This window comes from Balearica regulorum, chromosome 9 (assembly GCF_011004875.1).
Source record: "Balearica regulorum gibbericeps isolate bBalReg1 chromosome 9, bBalReg1.pri, whole genome shotgun sequence".
NCBI classification, from domain to species: Eukaryota; Metazoa; Chordata; class Aves; order Gruiformes; family Gruidae; genus Balearica; species Balearica regulorum.
In genome coordinates, this window is record NC_046192.1 from 17714636 (window position 1) to 17740838 (window position 26203).

Genomic DNA, 26203 nt, shown 5'->3' on the forward strand with positions numbered 1-26203 from the left:
GAACTCACATATGTTTTAAATTAAACATATATATAAATAAATGTTGGAAGGACATGCTATCTTTAGTACTTTCTGTTCTGCAGATGAAAGAACCGAAGCCTTTTGCTGTACATAATTTTAGTGTGTAACTAAAGAGTTCTAAAAATATTAAAAATTAAAACTGGAGCTGAAAATTTTACTGCAAATGGAAACTGTTGGAAAAAATGTTGAGCTGGCTTCTTACTGTAAGAACTCCAGTACTTTGGGGAAATCTGATTTTCCTTCCCAAAGAGAGATGGTCTGGAACTGTCAGAAGCTCCTTATTTCCCAGATCATAGACTTTGGTAACTTTTATGGATTGTGATGAGCAATTCTTTCTATGAATTTTGTGCTCTGATGGAAGGCCTGAGCATGTCTGAGAGTGCAGATTGGGACCTGTAATCTTATGCCATTAGTCCGATGAAATTATTTTGAGCTAAGATAAACTGTGAATGTATGCAAGTCTAGATAGTACTGTTGTCTCTGCTGTCTCTTAAACACTTGCTCTCATTTTCAATTGAAATAGCAATTCTATCTGTGATTTTTCTACTTTGTGTGAACTATATTGGATGAGGGAAGACATTCACTGAAGTTCCAGTAGTCATAAAAAAGGAAGTTTGTTCGTATGAGTTAAAGGGATGTTCCAGGCACTGCGTGTCCTGTTTTACTTATGATCAGTATTGTTGTATCGTCCTGTTTTGGTTAAATGCTCTCATTTTCTTAGTATGAAAAGGGCAAAGGGCAGTTTTCTATGACAAATCTGACAATACCAGGCTTATGTGTATGTGAGAGTACTGGAGATGAAATTCAGATGGGTAAGAGATTCTGCTCCCCACACGCACAGACACACAGTAAACTCACACAGGGATAATTTCAGCACACGGAATTTTTTCTCACCCTGCTAAGAACCAGTTTTGCCCCTTGTGGAATGGGCACATGCACCTTTTTGGTCTCTGGAGCGAGTGATTTTGCTTGTGATATACATACCCTCAAGAGAACAAGAAAAGCTTGTACTTGGATATGCAGTCTCAGCAGAGGAACTATCTGTAGGAGGCAACGAAGTGAGCTTGTGTGCTGTTTTGTTTACACAGCATAGAGGTGGATTTAAATTAAAACCAGCAAGCTTGTATTCCCCCTGCTAATGTCATTGTAGAGCATCGACCTACAGAGTGTACTGTCTCCTTGCCAGAATGAATGTTAAAGCAGTGTTTGTACAGAGATGCTTTTCTTATAAAAATATACTTTGAAGAGACTGAAGTTGATGAGAACTGAAGTCAGATACTCAAATTGATTTAGCTTTTATTTATTTTCCTCTTCCTGTAGACTACAGCTTGCATTAGTCATTTATCATGGAATGAAGTTTTGGTTGCCACCATGTGGTTGGGGTTAAAGTAGAGGAGACTTTGGAGGAGAGGAATTAATATAAATTTATAAGATATTGCTTGCATAAATAACAGAAAACAATAGTATTTATACCCTCTTATAGCACAGTTACCTAGAATAACATATACAGTAATACTATGGTATGGGCATGGCTGCCATTCCCCTATACATAGCTGACTTGTTCTTCTGTTTTATCAACTTCATTCTCTGTGAGCAGCAATGTATCCAGCAGAATGGCTGATGATGCTTGGATGGGTGAACTCCTCAGCCTCATTGGGCTCTGGTACATAATGGGGTTAATCCCATTTCTCATCCCATGCATGACAAAGAGCTTGGAATTTTCTGCCACAGAACTTCTAAAAGAGATCCTGCTGGACCGCTTCCGAAGGGCCTTGATAGGCTTTGTGGTCCGATAGTTGCAAGTGATATACCTGCTGAAAGCCTCCCTAAATGTTTTGTTGAAGAGTGTGTAGACAAGAGGGTTCACTCCTGAGGATACATATCCTATCCAAACAAATATCTCCATAAGCTTTTGAAAAACCTCCTTGTTGCAGGAGTTGCACAGAACTGAACTTATGTTTGTTATGAAGAATGGGCACCACATCAGCAAGAAAAGAAAAAATACGATCCCCAGAACTTTTGACGCCCTTTGTTCGTTGGTTATCGTTTGCATGGACTTCCTCCCAATTGTAGATGTTCTGCAGATAGGCATGTCATTGGACAAAGTCTTGTCCTTTCTGGAGCCATTTAGCATGGCCACCTTTTCTGGTGAGGAGGCAGGTGTTGTGTCACGCTGAAATACTGTGGACACTGTTGACCAAGTGAAACGCTGAGGTGGCTTGTTGATCAAGTAGGCCTTCTTGCGTAGGACTTGAATTGTCAGAAAATAAGTGACTATCATGATAGCGAGGGGGATGAAGAATGCAGCCACTGATCCATATAGAATGAAGTCATGAAAACGATCAGGTGTCAGGAGACACGTGATGTTTGTAGAGTTGCCGTTTCCATCCTCAATGCCTCTGATAGGGACCGGAATAGCAATGCCTACAGGAGAAAAACCAAGTACTTCAGCATGTGGTAACTGCTTGCAATCTCCTTTTTGGGCCTGAAGCCTCAGGGTCTCTAAAGAAAGATAGTTCCTGAGCTCTGCAGCAGGCACAGGATGAGGGAGAAAACATGAATTGTGAGAGCATCACATGGGTAGTTGGGCAAATAGTACTTTGTGAGACTTGGCAAGCTAAGCTTTAACAGAATGCCCTAAGGAGATTGGACCTAACCTTTAGTGATTGAGGAAGCAGTATAAAGTTGCCAACTTCTGGAGTGTAAAACACATGAATTGCTTTGACTCTAGTTGTTAGAATTAGTATGGCTTTTCCTCCAGTGAAATGTGTTTCCCTAATGCTGTCTGGGTTTTTCATGGTTTCCCCCCCCCCCCCCCAGGGTGACCTCTGCACTTCTTGAAGGGCAGTTCTGTAAATACATAAAACTTGTCTTTCCTTCTTATCTTAACCACATCAAGTGACTGGACACAGACAGCTGATTTTTTTCACCCTGCTTGACTCTTTCATATATACAAGTAGTTAAATAGATGCCAGAATTATGCAGTTTATGTTTGAGATGGATTTGTTGTTTAAAGTCTCCTGCATATTTAAGAGTGTTTAAATGAGGCTAGCTAACTCTGTAATTCACCACTCTTTTTTTTTTAAAAAAAAAGTTAGCAGTCTTGTCTTTTAAATGAATTTTTTACAACCACTAAATTACAGTCAGCGCTTAATTTGCCAGCAGTCTGACATTACAATGAAAACAACAGGTTCCTTGCTGTCTAGTGAAGGTTATTGGCGCTGTTTCCTGATACCGCTTAATGAGATTGAGGGATTTACTGTATTCCTCCGCTACTCTGCTTACTGAAGTTGGTTGAAGGCAGCAAGAGCAAAAAGGTTTACCCTTCAGCCACTTGATCCCTTTCTTAATAAGAGGCACACCTTCAGATACAGAAAACATCTAAAATAAGGATTGAACTAAATTAACCTTTGATTTGGAGAACCCTGGCTCAGCTGCAGAGTACCTTTGTGTTGGATAAAAAAGAAATTAGGAAGTACAGCACTGTTAATAACAGTAAATCAGGCATTAAAAGCTCAACTTGTAAGTGTCTTGTCATGCTAACAGTTTCCTTTTTTGTGATAAAATAGAGATAGCATCTTTCCTTTTATCATCACAGCTCTTCCAGAACTTTTTTCAAGTGGGAATTTTTGCCTCGGCCAAGGAGGTGGTTGTACCCGTTCTCCTATGCATCATTGGCCTTAATTATCCAGAATAATTTTGTTCTTTCTCTTGCACACAGAGCATACAGCACTATGCCTATGGCTGCCTGCAGCACGCGTTATTTGAATTAAATGTTTTCACCTTCTTAGCTCATTTAACAGATTTATTTTTTTTAAGCATTAAAGATAGGTGAAGTGCCACATGCACACCACAGAGGTGCTAATATCATAAAAGTTTATACATTGGCGTCCTTTAGATAAACTGTTCGGGGCTTGATTTTTTTTTTTAAATTATTTATTTTTCTTAGAATTTAGCTATATTACCAGTGCATCTTAGTCTTCAGTGTGAATGTTACCAGCTACTCGTTTATCTTTCAATCTTTGATGTAAGTAATTAACGGGGTTTTTTAACTTGCTTCATGGGATAACTGTAAGGCACAGATTTTAGCAGCTTAAAATTGTGTTTGGGAGACATGCTATGCATGCAGATGTTGTCTTCTGATTTTTGGACTTTTAGAACCGTGAAGAAGAGCAATGATTATCCCTACTCAATCCTTACCCCTCCTGGTAAGCCAGATAAGGAGCAGTGTTTCAGGCAGATTTTTATGAGGGAGCTATATATGATCCAAGAGGTGGACTTGGGCTAGCCCAGATGTTAGAGTCTGCTAATCAATAATACTTGGCCAAATTTTACACTTTGCCCTGTTTTCACCTATTGTTTTGGACATGAAAAGCTTCTGCGTTGCTTTTCCAGTCTCTGAGTCTCACATACCTATTGAAATGAGCCAAACCACGATGATTTTGATGATTGTTGTAGCCCATGAATTGTACTGACTAGCCTGGATTGGCTTTTTAATCGCAATATAGCGGTCTAGTGAGATGGCACAGAGGTGCATGATGGAAGCTGTGGAAAAGAGGACGTCAAGGAACAGCCAGATAGGACACAAGGCAGTTGGAAAAGGCCAGGCATTGTCTGAAAGAGAACAGAAAACACGTTAGAAACTAAGCTTTTTGAGAGTTTTTGGTATGTAGTTTTCCCTTGGCTTCAGAACCTTTGAAAAGTTCGTAATACTACAGGAATCAAGCGCTGCCACTACCTCAGCTGCTTTCTGTCTTAGGTTTTAGTTAGCTCCTAACTGGCATGGTTGCTGCCATCATGTTGCTCAAGCTGTTTGTGTATTATAAGCCTTTCCCTGTCTTTTTGTCCTTTTTAGATCATAAGTTCTTTGTGTCAAGAACTCTGGATAAAAATGTTTTTTAAAAATAGGCTGTGACTGTGCTTGGTCCTTGCACCCTGCTGTTGAATCATTACTTTCAACTATGTCTCCTTGATAGTCCTATGATTCAAGGTTGTATTAAATGGAGGAGATGATGTGTCATAACCAATGTATTAGTCAATCATTGCAGAACCATGGTTGAATCTTAGTGGTGATCTTGAAGAATCCATTTCACCCAGTTTTAAAATGAGTTTACTGTGTCACTTGACCAGATACAGCTGAGCACTAATGTGGCTAAGCAGAGCTCTTCTGTCTTAGTAATGATTTTATAAAAATTGAAGGGCTTTCATGCAAGTTTCATTTTGTTTTGGGTTGAGTTTTATTTGTTTGTTTTTCCCAAGAGCAATGGCTTGGATTTTAAGTCTGGCATCCTGGTTCTTACAGTAGTTAATCTTTATAGTGAACATAGGGTCTGTCAACTGCATTGTGTCCAAGATAAAGGTTTTGTATTGTTCAAGTTTCCAAAAGGCTCATATTTTTGAGAGGTATTATGGTTACAATACCAAACCGAATGAACTTTAATGAAACTGATTATTTTTAACTGCTTTATTTTCACTCACAAGTAGTCTGTGTTGCAATCCAGTGCTAGCAGTGTTCAGTTTGAGGTGCGCCTTAGTGTTGTGTGTCTATAAGAATGCTCTTATAGTCCTTGGGAAGAATGTGTGAACAGAGACGATTTTTTCTATTTCTAATGGTAGAAGTTGATCTACTATAATACATTCTCCTTCCTTATAAAATTCAGCTGTACTCAATCAGTAGGCACATTAATAGTATTGCCAGAGAAATCAGTTCTTTGCTGAATGACGATTAAGGGAAAAAGAAAAGACATTTCTAACAAATCAGATTGGTTTTAATCGCCTTGCTCTGAATAAATAGATCTGCGTGCTGAGAATGCCAAATGAGCTGGATTATTGTAATGCGCAGTCTTATCAATGTGGCAATGTTGCAGTAGTTTGAGATTAAAATATTTTTTTATAATGTGACTGATAGATGGAAATGATAACAGTGCTGCCTTGACTTGAATTATAAACTCTAGAGGATGGAAAATTTTATAAAGTCAGACATAGCACGTACTTGTCTGCACTCTTACCTGTGTTGGGAAACCGTGCCCGCTAAACAAAGAGAACGGATGGATGGAGCCCTGAACTGAACCTCACCCATCCCCAAAGCAGTGGACTCCGGGTGAGGATGATGTAGGCAGTGAGGCAGAAGGGCAAGAGGCAGTCTATTTTCAAATCATTAACCAGTAAATTTTAGTATCTAGCTGTGTATGTCTTAAAATAGATACCATGGTTGAAATTATTCTTCAAAAATTATTCCGTCAGGCAGGTATGAGAAAGCCTTAATTAGTATATTATGAAACACTCATATTTAATTTTTCTATGTACACATTCAGCGGGCAGTAAGGTATGGTGCTTTTCTGAACAAAAAAGGAAAACCAAAATGTCTTCTGGCTCACAGAACCAGCCGTTAAAAAAAAAAAGCAACAAAAAAAATACAGTTTAAAGAAATAATTGATTTGATGGGCTTTAAATGTTTTTGTTCACTTCAGAAAAATAAGGCTACTTCTTTTAAGTCTGTGATGAAGGATTAGTTCAGATAAAAGATATGTTTTCTATTGTTCATTCTGCATCTTGAAGGATGGTCGATAATGCAGCTGGATTTCAAGTGAGTAGCTAATGCTTCTGTTGAGAGTACTTACACGCTCCCTGGATTACAACTGCTTTGCTTTCTGGACCATTGCAGTGTGATGAATTCTTTCCTTATGTAGTTAATTTACTCTTTGCAGGAGAAAACCTTCAGATATTTTGCAACAACAATCTCTTTTCCTTCTTTTAAGTATAGATGCATTTAAACAGCTATCTGATGCAAAGCAACCTCGTACTTTTTTGAGTTATAAGAGCTTTTGTTAGTTCGTAAGTGCAACTGAACAGGGAAAACTTTGTCTTTATTTTTGTCTTGTTTTGAACTGAGTGCAGAAGGCAGTAAGTTATCACATTCATGATGATAGCATTATGTACTATTATATTTGTGTGTATGAAATGATGGTTTTTATCCAAACAGAATCAGCGTAGACTTTAAATGCAGTAGTTGATAAGAATTTAAGAATGTGGGTTTTATTTAAACAAAAATACTGTGAAACTGATACCTTAAAGTCCCAAAGAGTCATGTAGCTGTCTAAGATTAATTCATTTTGCTTTTACTTATTTTGATTTGTTAGTTACACCTGTGTTAGAAGCTCTGTGTCTAGTGTTTGAGGGACTGCTCTGGGCTGAGATTTTGTGCTTTCCTGGTGGTGGTGTGTATCACTGTTGGCCTAGGAGTGGGGAAAAGATGGAGTATTAACTTCTCCTCAGGACTCAGAAAGCAAAAGCACCTCTGACCCTTGAACATGATGGTGACCTGCTTGTTTGTTGTCCTGCTTTATAATTCAGACTGAAGGTAAAATGACTATGTCCTGCCAAGCGGTGATAAGAAGCCATTAGCAGGTCATGCTTAGTTTGGATTGTTACAAGTTCTGATTCTCCCAGTGTAGAGCCACTCTGTTGGAGCAGACCAGAGCATTTACTGGGCTGACAGATTCTCTACGTTCTTTTTCCGTGGGAGTTGGAATGCTGATTTAAACAAGCTAGTGGATTGGATTTTCAAATCTTTTTTTAAATGCCTATGTTACCTGACAAATGTGCCTGCCTGAAAACTTGTCTGGTTTCTCCAGCTGTCGGGTGGTATAAGATGAAAAGATATTCTTCCTTTCTGCAAACCTTGGATCCTCCCAGCACTGCAGCAGTGCTGCTGTTGCAGATTATTTTCCTTATTTTGAGTCAATACAAGATAATTTTTTTGTTTGTTTAAGATTTGTTCTGCACCTCAAGAGAAGTAAGATGAGCTTTTACCACAACTGTCTACCCTTGATTAATCTTTATTTAAGAAAAGCTTTATTTATAGGAAATACCTTGGAAATGTGTAATCCTTAAAACAAAGTACAGTATAGAGCTGCTCTTGCTAAGCCAAAAGGTTTTTTTGAAAGCTTGGGAGAAAGCACTGCTTGTGTACACGTATAAGCATGATTAAGAGAGATCTTTAAATAGACTTGGAAACCGTTTCTTCTGCTGCCATAAGGACTGCTGAAATGTGTTGCCCATAAAATTCTATACAAAACCCTTTGTTACAGGCTGCGGAAACGTGTTGCCTGTAAAGGATTTTGTTCGCTGTTAGATAATGATGCTTTTACTGAGATGGAAATAGGATATTTTTCATCACTAGCTGACTTAAGCCCAGGCTTCAATCTTCACATTGGTGCGCCCGTGTCTGTAGCCTGCGTGTGTGGTGTTCGCCCTCTTGTCAGTGTTCGGCTTCGTGGACTGCACAGGCCTGGCGTTTCCAGGCTGCTGTCTTGCTGTTTCACCCCTGTGACTGCCTGCCTTTATTTCTCTGCTACAATTACAGCTTCAACAGTAGTTGTTCACTGTCATGAAGTTTTTTTGAATTTAACCAAAGTATTTTTTTTTTTTAACTGGAGTTGCTTTGTGAGGAATAAACCTTTGTTTTCTTACTTTAAATTTGAGATTTTGGAAAGTAGCCCTCAATTAAAGCAGTTTTCTCTGGTGGTTTGTACAAGCAAGAAGGGAAGTTTTTCTGCGGTTCATCATCGGTAATGGGCGAAAACGAAGACGGAGATTGCTTCTGATATATTTTTTTAAAATAATGGTTTGCAGCCTAGGATGATCAGCATTACCTTCTGATTTTTAGGTGGATGAATATCAGGAATAGAGAATATATTTTAAAGGATGGTACATGCCCTGTCTCCAAGTAACCCATTCTTCACCAAGCCATGGACAACAGACTTCTTCCTGCTGCAGGCTTTGCAAATGAGAGGATCTCTCAAATTTATTTGCTGATTTCACTATCCAGTGAATAGCAACGGTTTTGCTTTCCTTCAGTAGTTCTGAGTGTTAGAAATTTGGATAACTCTCTTAAAAGCTAGATTTCAGAGAATGCAATTATTTCCTAACATGCCTTCCTTTTTTTGGAAGAAATGAGACGAGTTTAGCAGGCAATAAAAGCAATGAACTGTTTGTATATTCTGACACTCGCACTCCTAAATTAAAATTGCAGTGTATACTTGCACCAGAGTACATTTTGGTTGCTCTGCTGAGAATAAATAATCTGCTCATGGTATTATACCCGTGAGTGAGTGACTGACTGATTGATTGATTGATTTTTTTAGAAGGGGCAGCTCTTTATTACAGAGAGTCTATTTCTGAAGATTTTTCTCTAAGCTTACCATCAGGGCATGGAGCCGCGATCTGAAGTAGGTTTTGAATTTGAACACTTTGTGACACATTAGTTTTTATCGTCAGGATCATTTAATGTGGCTGCACTTTAGTTCACACCTTTTCCCTCGAATATTCTCTACATAATTAAATACCCGTCCCAAATCGGAAGCATAATATTTGTATTCTGTATCTAGAAGCTGCACCCAGCTATTTCATTATTATAGAAGCATTCCTGTGTGGAAGTGCCGGGAGGCTGGGTTTAATTAGCTGTCTGGCTATCAATGATTATTCTATGTTCAAGTAGTTATCTGGCTAATGTACCTTCAAGATTTAGACTTGTTATGTGTTTAAATGTCTGTTCTAGCTTCATTCCAGTAACGCCTCGTGTTTTGCTTACACTTTGGACTTCTATAAACACCTCAGCATCTTCTCCCAGTCAGTAAAGAGGCAAAGCAGTTTTTCTGGTTGGCTGCCAAAGAGAGACTTGTATGCAAGAAATTTCAGTTTTAACCACTGCTATGTGAAAGGCTGGTCGCAGTCTTACTTAGTTTATTATAACTAATTTTGCTACTTTCTTTTAAATTTCCTGCAACATGAAAGATGCTTTTGTTTGACTTTTAAATTAAGATTCTTAGCATGCTTTAAGCTGTTGTAACCAGGGTTTAGCACTGGATTAACTGAGAGATTAAGGAGCAGTAGGCTCTCTAGAAAGTTAAAAAGAAAAGATATATTAGTCTAGCAAAATGAAAATAATAATAAAAAAAAAATTCAACACCACCAAAAAAACGTACAAATTCCAGAGCTTGCCTTCCCTTTGTATTGATTGGTAGTCTAATACTAGTACTTTTTTTGTTAGTCATTTTAATATTAATGAGGCCTTTGGCAAGAACTAAGCAGTTACAGTATCTGTGTGTAAGTATATATACGTATCTGTTTCTTGCCTCTGCACACACATGTACATGACATACCAAGGTTTTCTATAAGTGACTGTGGTTTTTTTCAAGTTGGAAATCACTGTCCTGGTCATGTATGTTGATTTTTCTTTTTAGAAACTGTTGCTTGAAAAAAGACTATTTTATGATCTCACCAGTGAATTCTGACCTCCAATTCATACTTCTGTTTAGAGAGGAGCAGTCTGTAATATACAGAAATTCAGTCTTAAGGCATTTAGTGAGTAAACACATTTGTTAATAAAGTGAATACGAGTCTTCTGCAGCAAATAAAAGCTACTGATGGCCTTTCTGAAAAACTGTGTTTGCTTGTTGCTCAGGCAACTCTTAGAGATCTAGCATAGGAGACATGAACTTCTGCAGCCTTTCATTATCTAGGGCCCAGTGGTATCTATAACTTAAAGATAACTGTCTAAGTTTATTGAAAAACTTGATTTACTTTCTTTCATTTTTATTTAATTTAAATACACCATTTAAAATGTATTCTTAAAGAAATTTTAGGAGTAAAAGAGAGAGACTTTCCCATGGAGCTGCCTCTGAGTAGTTACCAAAAGCAATATCTGAAATAAAGCTGGGCATGAGAGAATATGAAAAAGTCATGCTTGTTCTGTAATGACTAACCAGAAAGAAAATGTCATACCCAATGTTTATTCATGTAAAAAAATACCTATTTTATTCCCATGTGAACCAGACTAAATGATAATCTGAGTCTCAAACATTAGGTGCACTGATTGAGGCTTCCTTGGCTTGACAGATGAGTTAATTCTTTGGGACACTTTATGAACCTGCTGCTTTCCCCAGGGTGGGAGAAAATCAGTTTCTCTGAAACTGGTACTGGTAAAGTTTCTTGTCACTGATGGTGCCAGGGACATCTCTGGCTGGTCGTGGAGCTTGGAGTCAATACTAAGGTAATATCAGGTGCCTGGCTCCTAGAAAGTTCAAAACCTGTTCAGTGTACGGAACAGATACTTAGCCTTCATTTCACATTTTTTAAGAGAAAACTCCTTGCAATTACTGTAATATCCAATAGAACAGATACCAACATTGTGCTGATGTTATTAAAAAATAATATTACACTGTACAAAATCTAATTTCCAATTTAGTATCAGTTCTAAGTCTCAGGTGATTTTTGAATGGTTTGTTTCAAAGAAAAAAATATCCACAGTGGGTATACTTCCCATAAAGACATTAAGCTATATTAAGGCAAGAGGGAGAGAAGATTTAGCAGCCCTCATCCAAGTGATTTTTAAAATTGTAATGGTGGAAAGCAAACAGTTTTTCTTTTTAAATTAGACCTCCCCAAATTACACTCCGTGTGCCAGCCTGATGAAACAAATGCGCCGTACTTACCAAATAATATTATGAGAAGGGCAATCGGCATCACAAACAGACCCACGAGCAAATCTGCCACCGCCAGGGACGTCAAAAAGTAGTTGGTAGCGTATTGCAACTTCTTCTCCAGAGACACCGCCAGTATGACAAGTATGTTCCCCCCAATGGTGGGGATTATCACCAGGAGGATCAGTAAAGCTGCCCAGCGCACTTTGTTTCCTTGTTCGTCACTTGGGTAGCCCTGCTTGGGCTCTCCTGTTACTGAGAGAGGTGACAAAGATCCATTGCCAACTCCAGACCCATTCAAGAAATGTAAAGGATAGGACATTTTTGTGTCCAGCTGAGTGTATTCAGGAGCTGTATTTTGTGCAGGAATTGCTTATGGTGTAAGAGTTCACTGTTCCTCTCTGGTCCAGGATGGTCCTGAAGAAAGGTCAGCATGGTCAGTATGGTAAACTGGTCATCTGCTATTTTGAGATACAGTAACAGTGTCCAAGCTGGTATCCAATTTTTTTATCCTGTGCCTTGTTGGGCGCGATTAGGACTTAAAAATGAAAGTCCTGTCTTGTGTCCATCTCTGGTTGGTAGGGTTCAGTGGTCTGGTCTCCTCCTTATAGCAAGGTTCAGGTTTCAGAATATTGTAGGAGACAATTCAATAGCTGTGAAAAGTAAGCAGCGCATTAGCTTCCCTTTTTTTTTTTTCCTACAGCAGTAAAAACTGATAGATTAATTTAGATGCCAAATAGTTCCCTTTAGAAACAGTGTACGTAGATTTGCTCTTTGTAAGTCCAAACTGATGCAAAGGCAGATGCTCGCGTTGTGTGTATGCAACTCCTCCTCTCCTGAGTGTCTAGTCTCCAGCAGTGTGTGCGTAGGCAGACGGCAGTTCCCATATTTCCCCTTATTAAGAATCCTATTTCTCCACAGAGGTCACCCCAAAAATATCTTCAGAAATGATGTATGAGGTTTCCGTTTTGATGTCTACAGTTTCTAATTTATCAGGTGAGGATCAGGAAGCTGTAGACAATAAAACACTGGTGACAGTCTCAAGGGGACCGTAAAGATTTATGGAACTGAGACATCTAAATTTACCCATTACTTGGAGGGGGGGGTGAGTAAACCACTTGTTTTTGTAATCTGAGCAGGGCTTTTATTAAGCACAGCTTTTTCTCTCCCTCTCTCTTTCTCTCTCTGTCTCTCTCAACTCTGCTGAAGACTTAACGCTTACATTTCCCCCTTCAAGTACAGACTAAAACAGCTGTCACGGCATTAAGCTGAACGAAGGCTCATTGCTGAGGAGACTTGATCTGTTGCAATTTTCAGGTGAAGAAAGCCTTACCTCTTTCTCGTGCGTTTTAGTAGAGTTCACTTTGCATCCAGGAAGGTCCTTTGTAATTTTCTTTTTCATCACATAATGAATATTAAGATTTTTCACTGCTTTCTGGAAAACAAATTGTTCATTTGTTTTTTATATTTTTTTTAAAGCTTGTCTCTGTGTGTGCTTTTGTTTAGCACATACGTTTCTTCTAACACCAAGATTAAGAATTTCTGTTTTGTGAAAACTGTATTTCGTACCCAGGTATTTTCTGCAACTCTTGAATGGAGGAGAAGAATCATTCTTGCCACTTTTTAAAAAAGCTTTAAATAAGGTTGTGTTCTTTTTTTGCTGTCCTTTCTCTTCCATTCTTTTGATGATTTTACTTAAGCGATTAGCAGAGTCTAGGTGCAGTTTTCTCTTTGTTCATTAGCAAAGCTTGCTGTCTGCTGCTACCCTTGTTTGCTGATTGACTCATTGCAGCGTATCCAGCTCCAGTACTTGAAAAGCAGGGAAGTAAATGAGTGGGGGTTTGGCTGGAAAAGAGCCAGAGAGGGTTAATTGATTCAGTGCTCCAGTACTCTAATTTGTGCTCCTTGTAGCTGTCTCAGGATGTGCAGATTCTGTAAACGACCCTTCACGCTACAATATATTGTAGCTATATGCACCACAGCATGTGTATGCCTGCGCGCTTGCTCGCTGGTCGGAAGCACAGTTAACCCTAAAAAGTTCAGCTGCCCTGTAAACACTCCCATTTTTTTCTTGACTAATTTTATAAAAGCATTGTCTAGCACACTATTTAAAGTGTGTGCACTGTTACTTTAAATCTTTCGTAATGCAGCTGCTTTTTATTATCACAAGTGTTCTCTTTTGTTACCTTCCAGCTTTCAGTCAGATGTGTGTATGTCTTATAGTTCCACATTAAAATGGAAATAGAGTTCACTTCCAAGGACATTAGCTGGACAAGTGTGTAATAGAGTCCTTGAGTTCAAGGCTAGAAGAGACCATGAGATCATGGTCTGACCCCCTGTATGTCACCGGCCATTACGTTCCATGAATTGCTAGTGCTGACCAGGGTTTAGCTGGGAATCGCATTCTCAGTGAACTGTGAATCAATTTATATTTGCTTTAAAAAAAAAAAAAAACTAAAACAAACCAAACAGAACAAAAAACCCCATTCATATCTTTGGGATACAGCTACTTTGGGGCCAAAGAGAGAAAGCTGCTGCCAGAAATTAATAGAAATATTTGACTTAGTGTGTTCAAATCATACAATAGAATTTCCAGCAAAGTAGTTTTCACTTGTTCCTGTTTAAAGGAAACCTTCCGTAAGATTCCATGCTGTATTCATTCGCAGTTGACTTTTGATATCTTTATTCTTCAGGAAAGTATATATTAGGAAATAAAGATAAATACAGTTATAGTAATTCTGTTTCCTTATGTCACCACCTCCTCATTGTCACCCTGACAGTACTTGAGAGAGTAGAGCACATGAAAACATACAAAAAAGCAGAAATCGAGACAGGACAGTACTGTATTGGGCTACTGAGCATTTGAATTCAGTTTTCCTTAAGCTCAACTATGTCTAATCAACTTCTGTTTTATTTTATAAATCTTGAAGGCTCTCCTGGCATTAATCTAACTGTACTTGAAGTACTTTTTACCAAGATTTCCATTGGATTAAACACAGCCAGTGTTCGTTCTTTCTGATTGTACAGATGAAGCTTGTTTTCCTTCATCATTGACACCTGAGCCTTTTTTTCCTTGTTGAAAGGCAGCTGTAATTATTACCGCTTTCTGGAGATGGAGCTGTTGGCAGTATGTCTGTATCATAAATGGAAAAAAAAATGTTCTGGAGTAAAACCACCATAGTATAGTAAAAGATAAATTAATCCTTTAACTTCAGTGGTCTACTTGTGGGTGTATGCCACGTGCAGATCTTCATGTCACAGCTCTGAATTCAAAGAACAGAATTAAAACTTCTGGGGGGAAAAATAGACAATGCATCTGTCGGAACCATCTAATCATCAGCATCAGTTACTGATGTGAGCCTGTGTTAGAGCTGAAGCATTATCTTGAAAGAGGTGGTTTGGGTTTTGTGGGGGTTTTTCTCACTTTTCACATTTTCTCTTTCATAGCGTAGTGGACACTATCCCCTCAGTCACTTCAGTGTGGGCGAGGTATCAGAGTTAGAAGTGTAATTTTGTCAACTTGAGTCCTCTGTTATCTCTTTATAAATTTTCTTCACAGATCTTGCCATCTGAGAAGCATCTCTGGCTACTGCAGTACAGAGTTGTTTTGGTCAAAGTGAAAATCAAGTGTTCCCATTACTCTGGAATGCCTCAGTGGATGTTATGATGTCATTTATATGACAAAATCATCTCTTTAGCCACTAGAATGGCTAAATTAAATAAATTGGGGGGGGGCACCTTGATGAAGCTCCAGCTGAAGGCTGTACTGTTGCTTGCAGATTGCTCTGATGAAGGCTGTATAAATGCATTCACATCTAATCGAAAAGGAAATTATTTTTTTAAATAGAGATGAAAACAGAATTTTCTTAGCAACTTGCAAAGGAAGATGGTATGAGTTTATTTGTATGCAGGCTTGCATAGCGTATATACTTGCTTGGTGCATTGTTTCATTTTAGATGGCTAGAAAACTTATCTGCCTTTTGTGATTTTTTTGAACTTTCCCAGGTTTGAATCATTTCTGAGAAACACATTCTCCTGTATATCTATTACACATCTGCAGCAGGTTGTTCACTGCATGCTTCTGGCCAGGCTTTTTGTGCAGATCTCTGTCCTGTCCCCATGTCCAGCTCCTCTCCTGTGTTAATGAAGATAAACCTTGCATCTTGCTAGACCCCATTCCTGGTCCACCATAACAGGAATATTTCAACCATGCATAGATACTAATTCTTTTTCTCCATCCCTTACTGTTATTTCTGTTTTCAAATTGTCCACAGTATTTTATTTGAATGGAGCCACATCCACATTAGATGTAAGCTGACACCGGTGTCAGCATTATTCATGCGGTGCGTATCCCTCAAGTTCGTCTGCTGTGCCTGTGGCAGCGCTCAGGCTCGTCCCCCTGACTGCGGGAGGCCTCCTAGAAGTTCTCATTCTTTAGCAAGTCTTGCTTAGGCAACCAGGAGGCATTTCAGAGAAAAACATTGTGGAGAAGGAGGCTGTGTTGCACATGAGATAGTTGCAGGAAATTCCTGGTACAGGAATAGCTTGGATCCTTTTTGTTGAGAGAGAAAGAGATGGGGTTTACACCCATGTTGAATCTACACCAAAATATGTCAGTTTGTTGCATTTTTCTCTGCAGGTTTTCCATCTTCTATGTTTCCCCTCCTCTGCTACGCCCCCGCCCTTCAGAAATGACTGCAAATTGTGCAATTAGATATCTGCATTCCTCCTTTGTTAACTCATTCATGGATGAAATGAAACTTCTGTTAAGCTTTTTTTTTAATCTGTCGCTGCACTACCAAACCTACTTGTGGAAATAGTTCTGTATCAAATGATTAATTCATGTCCAGTAGTTTAGAAAGTCATAAATATTTAGAATCTTTTGAAATATGACTGGGGAGACTTAATGAGGAATTTAAAAGATATATTTGACGTTGCTCTTTTAGTTCTCTGACATTTCATTTTTCACTGAGTTGTAAAGTCCTTAAATATTTAGACTAAAAAATAAGTGTATGTTAGTGATGCTTCAGATGCTTCCATTTTTAGTCTCAATCATAAGACCAGTGCGATGGTTTATTTTCAGTATTCTGTTTGTTTACGTATTGATGCTACCTTGTATACATATACAGGTTTCATGTTTAAATGTAGCTGAAATATGAAGAGAAATGGCAATAGTCCTCTAACCTTCAAGATGTGCAATTTACAGAACTGGAGATAAACTGTGCAACTGGGCAGTGATCGAAGAAACTAAGTGGAATATGCTTCAAGATATGGCAATCCAAGTTTTTAATTTGTCTTGCGGTGGTGTTGCTTGCCTCTTGGAAAAAAAAGATTAAAGTGGGTTATTAAACAAAGTTGATGTACTTAACAGTGTTCCTCCATTTTCAGTAGCCCAATAAGGCTCTTGTAGGCAAATCCTACTATGCATTACAGTATCTGCACATGTTGTAGTTGTAATTACCTTCAGAAAAAAAAAACAGTTTAGGTTTCTTACAGCAGCGTTATTAGGAATCTGTAAGGAATGTTTCTTGGTGAAAAGGAAATACAGTTTCAGTGTTCTCTGCAAACTATGTAGAACCTTCCATGGTCAACATCATGGATTGAAAGGAAAACTGACCGCCTTCCCTGTCCAGCTGATCTGTTCTGGTGGTTTTGTCATATTAATCTGTGTTAGTCACAGTTGACCTCCTGGGTTTTGTTTTGTGAATTTTTGCACTGGAGGCTTGAGAAAAACTTTCTTGCCTTTCTCTGTGGAAGTAATGAAGAATCCAAAACTTTCTTTGGTTTCTCAGAAATTCTAGGGTGCTTGCAAGCTAAGTATCAGATTTTTTATATATATTGTATAATATTTTATATGTATACAAGTGCCACTTAAATTTAATTATATCCAGGAGATGAACATCCCCAGGAATTAGATCAAAGTTGAGGCTAAGGTCATTGGGCAGGAGTTAGGCAGCTCTTCTGTGTTCTCTCTGGTTCTGGTTTCAGTGAAGATTCAAAATCCTTAGCCACATAGGGGTGTTTGTTTCTCGTGGAGGTTTTGAGAGCAACCAGTTGGTGAGTAAAACTAATAAAATGCTAGCTATTATGTTTTCCTGAGAATCTCTCATTACTGCCTTGGTACATCTTTATTTTTCTTTATGGTTTTGTTAATGACTTCTGAAACAAACCAAGCTGGATCTTGGAGGAAGTCCTTCATCTGCAGCCCATATATCACAACAGCAGGACTTATCCTGTAGGGTGAAAACAAAGCTGTAGCTGACCACTGTGTTGAAGTCCTATAGAAGAAACATTTTTAGGCTTTTTTGGCTTCTTGATTCATTTAGTTTCCTGGTAACAGAGAGAACAAAGTTGAAGCTAGTTGTGATGTTATTTTTTTTGTATGTGGGTCTGGATCCAATGACGTTGGTGTTTTGATGCCTTGTGTAGGAGCAGTTGAGCAATTTTCAGATTAAAATGAAGGAAATAATCGGGCCATTCTTTTGTCATCGTTTTGCTGTTGTAGTAAAATGTAATTGCAAAAGCAAACTGCTTGAGCAAAACCAGTGTTAGGAAAAAAGGAAGGAACCAGGGCATTAAAGATAATTTGGTTTAAAAATAGTCGTTGCCTATCTTTCTAAGACATACAGCCCAGTTTAGAGACATGTCTTTAGCGTAGGAATTTTTAGATGAAATTACTGGACTCTGTTATGGGAAGGTCAGACTAGAGAACTGTAGTATGTTGCTTCTGTCCTCAAAATATCTTAAATATACTCCAGATTTAGAGTTTTTACTGTGACTTTTAAGAGAGAGGGAAAAATTGTGTCTGGAGATGAAACTTTTGCCCACTAAATCTGATCCTGGTATTACATGTGATGTTATCTTCTGTTGAACTTGCAGCAATGATAGATATCTGTATTAGGACTAAGAGTAGCCTGCTGTTGAGTGTGACTTCTGATAAACTTTTTATCTTCTTTAACTACTGCTTTTGATTTTTCTCACACTTTGTTACTTCTCTCCCACCAGAGGTTTCTACTCAATAACCACAAAGATTCAGCCATCAGCACAACCGAGTGGTGGAGGTTTGCAGCAGGGAGCCAGACTTTGTTTGGGAACCTGCGTGGGGCTTGGTACCAGTGAAGCAGAAATTTCCTCCATCAGCAGCAGGACTGCCCCTGCGTTGTGCTGAATGTCACAGCAGCTTGTGTGGCTGCGCTCTAAGTGAAGGGTGAAAGCCTCGGGCCAAGGGGAGGAGAACGTGGTCGTGTTTTAAACATATTCCACCACTGGATTGCCAGTTGGACGTAATGCCATGGGAGCATGATTGCAGCCTGTAGCTGTTTATGAGGGCTTTCTAATTTTTCTTTTGATCATTTGACAGAATTGTTTTGTGTTTTATGAATTTTATTAAGTGCGGATTTAGGTTTATGTGGGCTAACCTTTGGCAACAGTGTCTAGGACTTTGCTCCCTTTATGGCTGGGACGCTTTACAAGCAAATGTTAGTTGCTTAAGCATTGATGCCAACAGTGCTCTTGTGTCCTGTTCCTCTGATAAGCATCTTTACACGACTCTTTAGCTTCCTCAGTCCACTTGTGGACTGTTCTTTATTATGTGGGAAGACACTTTTTTGAGAATTACAAATTCAAAAAAGTTGCGTTACTGGGGAAAGTGGTGGGACTCCTTAAGTAGCTTTAACTCCCAAAGTGGATTTACAGAAGGCCCCCTGTCAAAATGTTTGACTGTTTTATGGATAGATTTGAGATAAAAACATTTAAAATAATGACCACAAATAATGTAAATCTGGCTAAGAATTCCAAAATCAATTAGTGTACATTAATCCTGATTTTTATAATAAAAACTGTGTTGGAACTTCAGAGCCTTCAGACACAAAGATGTGTCCAAGTTAATGATTCTATAAAACCCAGCTTTCTGAGCAGGAATTTAAAGATTAATGCTTCAAAGTGCATAATCCCATCTTTGCCAGAAGATGTTTTTCTCTTCTTTGGTTCACAATCTGCCTGTTCAACATTTGCTGAAGTAAAGCAAACACAACGGTGTTAAGGGTCTTTGTGCAAGAGCTGAAGTCTTCTGTGCAGCCGAAAGCTTGGGCCCATTTATTATAGGATTTGTGATTCCTAGTCTCCACATCAGCTCATTTTAAAAAAACCACATCGTCAACATCCAAGCTGTTGTTTGAGCAAGAGACTGACAGGTAGTTTTAAATGTGTCTTTTAGTTTATAGTCTTCACTTCTGCTTGCTTGCTTGCTGGACAGAATCATACCGTTTCCCAGTTCTTCCCCCTTTCTTAACATTTGTCATCACGGCTGCATCTTAGAGGCAGCAGAATTTCCAGCAACGTTGTGTTTGTTCCCCTCTTCCTGTGTGTATTTTTTTGCTGCTGTTCATTTGGGTTTTTTTATTAAGGTGCTGGTGGTAGATGGAATTCTTTCCCCATGCAGATATTTTAGGAAAACTCCTAACGATAACAGCCTGTTGGCAGCAGGGGTGAGGTAGGAGATCTGCGTACTTGCTGCCGTTACTGCTGAGGGGTTGAGTAGCTGTCAGAGGCTACTCTGAAAGGCAACCCAGGTGCCTTCAGGTCCCTTCAGCAAGTCTGGAGGAGGAGTGGAGCCTGTGTGGTGGTGCTGCCTGTCTGCGATCAACTGGAGCAGGAGAGAAGAGTGTAAAGAGGAGTTTAGGAGTAGTTATCAGAGGAGACTATGGGAAAATGTTGAAATGGGAAGAAATAATAGAGCAGAAATTAACTGATTTTGTGTGTATGTATAACTGAAGTAGGAGTGTGTGGTTAGATGAGCATGTCTTTGGTCCCCAGTCACAATGAAAGAGAATTAACTAGATGATTGCTTAAGGTCTTTTTTACTTCTGTTTTCTGTGATTCAGGTATTCATTTAAGACCAATGCTGGAGCATACTCCATAATGGTTTTTCTACCTCTTGAGTTGTTGGGTGCTTTGATAGATACTTAATGATCCTACGTGATGTTGTATTTCCTGTGTACAGCAGGTACTGCCTCCAGCCTCCAACCTCCATCTTTCAGTATAGCAAATAGAAGAAGGGAAGCTAAAACTAAGGTGTTCTTGGCTCTTCCTTTGTGCGTTTCAGACTGAAATCAGTTTATAGGCAAAGTAAAGGACTTCCAAGACTCCTTTCAGGATTGTGAACGTGACAATTAAAAAGCTAGTCTGGGCTGCAAGACACAATGCAATGGAGTGGATAACCAGATGACGTGCACTTTGAAAACAGACATAATTAAATCACTTGCAATTTATACTTTTGCATCTTTCTTTTTCATGAGTATGTACTTGCCAACCACATTCCTGCATTGCTGTTTTGTTCATGGTGTCATGAGATTGGGTAAACTTAACAGATTAGCTGTGATGGATGTGCTTGCAATGAGTTCAGAATACAGACTTGTCTGACACAGAAATGCTCATTTTACAAACAATTTTGCCTTTGCTGCATTAGAAATGGTGAAATTGGCAGTGTAGTATATTAAGAAGTGGTTTGTGTGGCATCAGAATTAAGTGTGATAAATATGACTACAAAGACAGGAGGGAAATGAATATATCCATACCTGCAAGTGCGTTCTGCCCTACTTCAGAAATACTCAATGTTCACAAGACTGTTTGCATTAGCAACATATGCTTCTTGCTGTAGGAAATTAAGGGTTCCCTTTCATCTCCCCCAGCACTGGGCTACAAGTTCTGTTGCTGTAACGACCAAGAGGGCACTGGTTCCCAGATCTCTTAAAAGGCAGCACCATCACAGCATGCTGTTGTAAGGAGGCAGCAGTAGACATTGCTGATATACAACACACACTTCCAACGAGTGTCAGTATTTCCTCACATGCTTTGATTTACAGCAGTAGGTGGGGGTGAGGAAGAGTCAGCAGAAGCAGTGATTGCGAAAGGGAGTTTGGGACCCACCAACCTTGAAGGTTGATTGAATACTAGAGTTGGGTTTTGTGTCTGCTGATGGGAGATTTAGTATTGTGTCTCTTACAGAGGGTAAACCTCTGCTAGTGGAAGGTCTGTCACAACGGCATGATTTCCAGAGATAAAGACCTCAATCTCAATAGATAGATCATTCTGCTAGGTAATCTTTTAAAGGCAGAAAACATGCACTGAAAAGGAAGACTTTGGTAGTGGGAATTGCGTGTGATATCTGCAGTGATGGGGAAGTTTATTCATTTGTGCACTTCCCTGTTCTCCTCTTAGTCCATTTGTTCCACCCCTCTGGTTACATTTGAGAAATACAAAACATACGGTGTGGAAGGACAATTTTAAATTTTCCAGTATGAACAGAGTGAAGTCTCCATATTTTGAAGAACAATAATAAACCACTTTGTTTTTTTCCCCCCTCTTTCTCAGGACTCCTGAGCAGTGTCCAAGTGTGGTTTCGTTGCTGTCGGAGAGCTACAATCCCCATGTGCGCTATGGGGCTGCCATGGCTTTGGGTATCTGCTGTGCGGGCACTGGAAACAAGGTGAGGACCAGAAGCCATCCATTGCCAAGATCGTTTCTGATCTCTCCTGCCACACAGACATTTGTACGGAAATGTCACACACAGAGATCCAATGTCTTGCAGGTGTATGCTACTAGTCAGCTGGAGTAGAGCAGTACTTTAAATTCTTTAACTGTCCTGGTCATAGAGATTCTTTTCCAGCCTGTACAGAATAGATAAAGTAGAAGAATGTTTTTATACTTAGTTGTCACATCCTTGGAATTTTGTCTTCAAAACTTTTCTTAGAGTTTTCTTACTGTCAAGTTGCCACTGAACTTTAAATGTATGTTCAGTACTCCAAAATCAATACTCCTTTGCCCTTGGAGTTGATCTTTTACAGATTGCTTTAGGGGGAACAAGGAGGTGCCAGTGACAGGAAAACAGCAGGTGTTTTGAATAACTTCTAGCTCCTTTCTTCTTTCCTGTGATAGACAATTCATGGAAGATCCATGTAGTAAAATCAAGTGCAATGAAATTTACTGTAGTTTCAGGTGTGTAATTCACAGGCAGTAAATTTTATTCTCACTTTATAAATGTCAGTGAAGGATGATTCTCACAGATGACAGCAGGGACCTTTTAGAGTAGAAAGATTCCCACTCTGCTGTGGGAAGTGTGTGCTCATTGGGACAAGCAGCAAGTAAACTTGGGGATAAGTTTCCTCTGCTTCACCCACATGTGTATACAGTCTGTACTGGTACCGAATCACAGTTTCAAAACAGGTGCACAGACTGTCCACGTGGAAGTAGTATTTCTAGCTTCCAAGTCTTCGATAACTCTCATGCTTATCTGTATCGTCCCTTCCTTACCTAGTATTAAAGACTTGGCCTGTGGCTCTTGCAAGCGAGCGCTCCCCAGCATGTCACTTGTGTTGTGAAATGCAGAGAACGCTAACATGCACTGCCTGTCATCTTCAGCATCTAAAGCATGCCGACTTGAAAGCAAACTGAAAGTCCTATTTTTATCCAGGTTACTTTATTCTCAAGTAGAAGGTGGAATCAAGGAGCTAATTATTTTTAACCTGCTGCATCTGACAAGCTGATTTAAGTGGAAATGCTTTTAGTCACACAAAGAAGTCTGTTTTATTTCCAGATACTTTGTGTGATAAAGACCTAAACCATCTGATTACATGCAGACATGTCTTCCAGAGTTTATATTAGTAGGTTTTGAAGGCCCAATTGTATTCAGCTATGGAGATCGGAAAGTTCAGCTTCTCGTCATAGTGGATATTCCATACATGGTATTGAACATGCGCCAAAGAATGAATGAGTCCACCACCTTCAGGCTGGAGAAGTGCAGCCTCCAAGATAGCTCAACTGGCAAAAGCAATCTAAGCAAAGGCATGCTATTATTCTAAAAGTGGTTCTTAGAAATAGTGTTTTGTATAAAATCAACTGTATTTAAAAGCCTCACCCTGACAGAAGTAACACTGAGAGGGGTCTGTTCTGGGAGACTCATGCACTCAACTGCATTTGCTCATGTCCTCAGTTGAAGTATGGACAGGAGAGAGCTCCATACGTGACATTGCCAAGTGATTCTGTCTGACATCTGTACTCAGAAGATCACATAATAGATTAAAAGAGCTCTTTGAGCTTCTTAGAGTAGATGGCTAACTTATTTCTCCTGTTCCAAAGAGTATCTAACAGCTTGCTTCACATGCCATTGCAGAATGCTTTTAGAAAGCCCCTGTTTTGCCACAGACCAAATTTATCTGTGCAGCCCATGGCTGTACGAACCATTATCTTAGGTTTATTGTGCTTAGAACTGAAGAGCCTCGTTGCTGAAGGCTGGCTGAGCCCACTAACAACTTGCTGCTGTTGAAATGAGTACTCTTGGTCCCTCCTGCCACCATTTGCTCTGTCTCATGTTCAGCTCCCTAGTGCGCTGATTGAGACAAAAAATCACAGAAAACTGACCCAGGTAACAACAACAAAAAAGGGAACAGTTCTCTGTTGAATTATGGAGCTGGAAAAGCTCACTGAGAGGTGAGACAAGGGCTGCACCTAGCACAGGGAAAGGGGAGGGACTGCGTAGCTGAAGGGAAATGGAGGAAGGAGAGGGATCTCATTTTGGTAGCAGTGAGTTTAGATGAGCTCCGTTGTCCTGTGTAATGTGCGCTGAGGACCTTGCATGGTTAGAAATGAATTTATGTCTAATAATTCTATGTATATTTAAGTCATGGCTTGCGAAGTGGCAGAACTGTAAATGGAGATGAAAAAACATGCCTAAAGAGATGATTTAGCCTGAGATGCCTGCAAATTGCCCGTTCTGGTCTTGGGTACATCTAAGCAGCATTTATTACAATAGACTCTCTTAAAGCTTTTCATAATCAATGACTACATTGGAAGGAACGCTTATTGATAGATCATTGTGGATTACGTTCCTGTTGTGCTTAGCTGAGAAGTTACTGAACTTGAAGAAGCAATAGAGCATTTTGAAATGTTTTAAAAGCTTATACTATATGGGTGCTCAGAGGCAGCCTCGCTTGATGTTGGTTTGAAATTAATGCTTTCATGTGATACTACATGTTACAGGTTCTAACAGTAAAGTCTGAGGCCAAGAATTTGGGACCTGGATTGTTTTACCATCTCATTGTCTAACCTCCAGTATGTTTTTTGATATCTCTGGTTCGTTTGTTCTTATGCAGAAAATGAAGGTAACACTAATGTGTTTTGTTGGGAAGAATGGTAAAGAAAGTGTACAAATAATTTATAGGTACTATTTAAGGCATGTCAGTAGTTCTAATGTGATGAATGCATCAGTTGCTTACAACTGTTGATCATCTGTTGCCCTATATCTGCAGGTAGATCTCATTCCATCCATCACTTGGTTTTTGTGGAGTTTTTTTCTTTCTAATTCTTAGGTTAAAATCCACAGAAATATAGATTTCTGCTTCATTTACCAAGAACAGGCAAAATATATTTAAAAGTATATCTGATAACATCAATCTGATAACCTTCCATTGATTAGACTACTGACACCTGGGATACTAAAAATAATAGTTCTAACTTTGCAACTGCTTCTTGGTTCTTTTTTTCTTTTTTCTTTTTTCTTTTTCTTTTTCTTTTTTCTTTTTTTTCTTTTTTTCTTTTTTTTCCTTTTTCTTTTTTTTTTTTTTTTAGGAAGCAATTAATTTGCTTGAGCCAATGACAAATGATCCTGTGAACTACGTACGTCAAGGAGCTCTGATTGCATCTGCCCTTATCATGATCCAGCAGACTGAGATTACCTGCCCAAAGGTAATGTGACATACCTTCCATACCAGCTTGTTAGGTGGGAAAGTGGTCTTGGATGCCAGATCAGTAGAGCTTGGCACTGCGGGTAAGCATTGGCAAGGGAGTGCACGTTCCTCATAAAGAGCCAGAGCTGAATGCGCAGGAGGAAGCTCCTGCACAGACCAAAGCACACACTTTTGAACAGGGGAGTGGTGCATGCTGATCAAACATGCCTGATGACAGCATTTTAACTCTAGGCCTTACAAGAATAAATACCCTTTCGTAAAAGGTCTAAAAGCATCTTTTAATGATATGAAAGTGACTGTCTTCCGCTAACATGTACTGAGGCCTGTGTGCTCATGATTTATGTGAACACTTGGTAAAGAAGTTGTTTTTAATGACAGTAAACTTAGTTTTGGATGTGGTTATGGTGTAGGGAAGTCCTGTTATAACTATGTTTCTTTTGTAGCTAGTCTTTCACCTTTCAGGTGAAACAGTTTCTGCTGTCAAAACTGGCTTAGTGGTTTTATAGCCAATACTTCTTTTTAATGGAGTTTTTCTTTCTGCTCAGGAGGCAGAAGGGATTGCATATGCTGTGTTTAGCTTTTAAAAATAGATTGCCCTGTGGATATATGACAGATGATGATATGCAAACATTTGTACAGACTAAAAGTCTGCATTAATAGAAGCTGTGAGGTTCCACATTTCATCTGCTCTGGTGAGTGCTGAGGCAGAGCTGTAGCTGGTACTTTGCTAGTCATCTGTCATATATGGGTTGCTTTTATTGATGTCACTTTAGAAATTGAACTGTGATAAAAACAGCCACTTTTTTATTGCATTTGGATGGGGAGAAAGAAAAAAACAGCCTCTTTGTCCAGTGGAAAATTTTACTTGGGAAAGTCAGCGAAGGAAATCTACAAATACAGGTGTTTGGGTATTTCCAAGTCATGGAACATGAAAATTTGCTGGCAGACAGTTTGTTC

The 26203-nt window shown here is 39.1% G+C and overlaps 2 protein-coding genes across 7 annotated transcripts in view; one reads left to right on the top strand and one right to left on the bottom strand.

The window, feature by feature from the left end:
• The window catches only part of PSMD1 (proteasome 26S subunit, non-ATPase 1), a 76727-nt gene that overhangs the window by 27082 nt on the left and 23442 nt on the right, over positions 1–26203 (top strand). For both annotated transcript variants that reach the window (XM_075761310.1, XM_075761309.1), the window contains exons 17-18: positions 21876–21990; positions 25128–25244. In XM_075761310.1, the coding sequence (XP_075617425.1) occupies positions 21876–21990; positions 25128–25244 (232 nt within the window). The remainder of the gene's footprint in view (positions 1–21875; positions 21991–25127; positions 25245–26203) is intronic.
• Positions 1293–13466, bottom strand: HTR2B (5-hydroxytryptamine receptor 2B). Of its 5 annotated transcripts, XM_075761312.1 has the most exons (6): positions 13062–13464; positions 12838–12932; positions 11517–12157; positions 10304–10351; positions 4435–4635; positions 1293–2445 (listed from the first exon to the last, which is right to left on the bottom strand). In XM_075761312.1, the coding sequence occupies exons 3-6, from the start codon at positions 11824–11826 to the stop codon at positions 1565–1567; spliced, it is 1440 nt and encodes a 479-aa protein (XP_075617427.1). In that variant the 5' UTR covers positions 11827–12157; positions 12838–12932; positions 13062–13464; the 3' UTR covers positions 1293–1564. The 5 variants fall into 5 exon arrangements, with proteins under 5 accessions (XP_075617427.1, XP_075617426.1, XP_075617430.1 ...); XM_075761311.1 differs by having other exon boundaries at positions 11517–12932; XM_075761315.1 differs by lacking the exons at positions 4435–4635; positions 10304–10351 and having other exon boundaries at positions 13062–13466.

Coding starts and splice junctions, on each gene's coding strand:
- HTR2B (XM_075761312.1), bottom strand. CDS start 11,826: ATGTCCTATCCTTTACATTTCTTGAATGGGTCTGGAGTTGGCAATGGA. Junction 4,636..10,303: donor TTGGAGGTCAGAATTCACTG/GTGAGATCATAA, acceptor GTTCTCTTTCAG/ACAATGCCTGGCCTTTTCCA. Junction 2,446..4,434: donor GGTTTGGCTCATTTCAATAG/GTATGTGAGACT, acceptor TTTCTCCTGTAG/GCATTGCTATTCCGGTCCCT.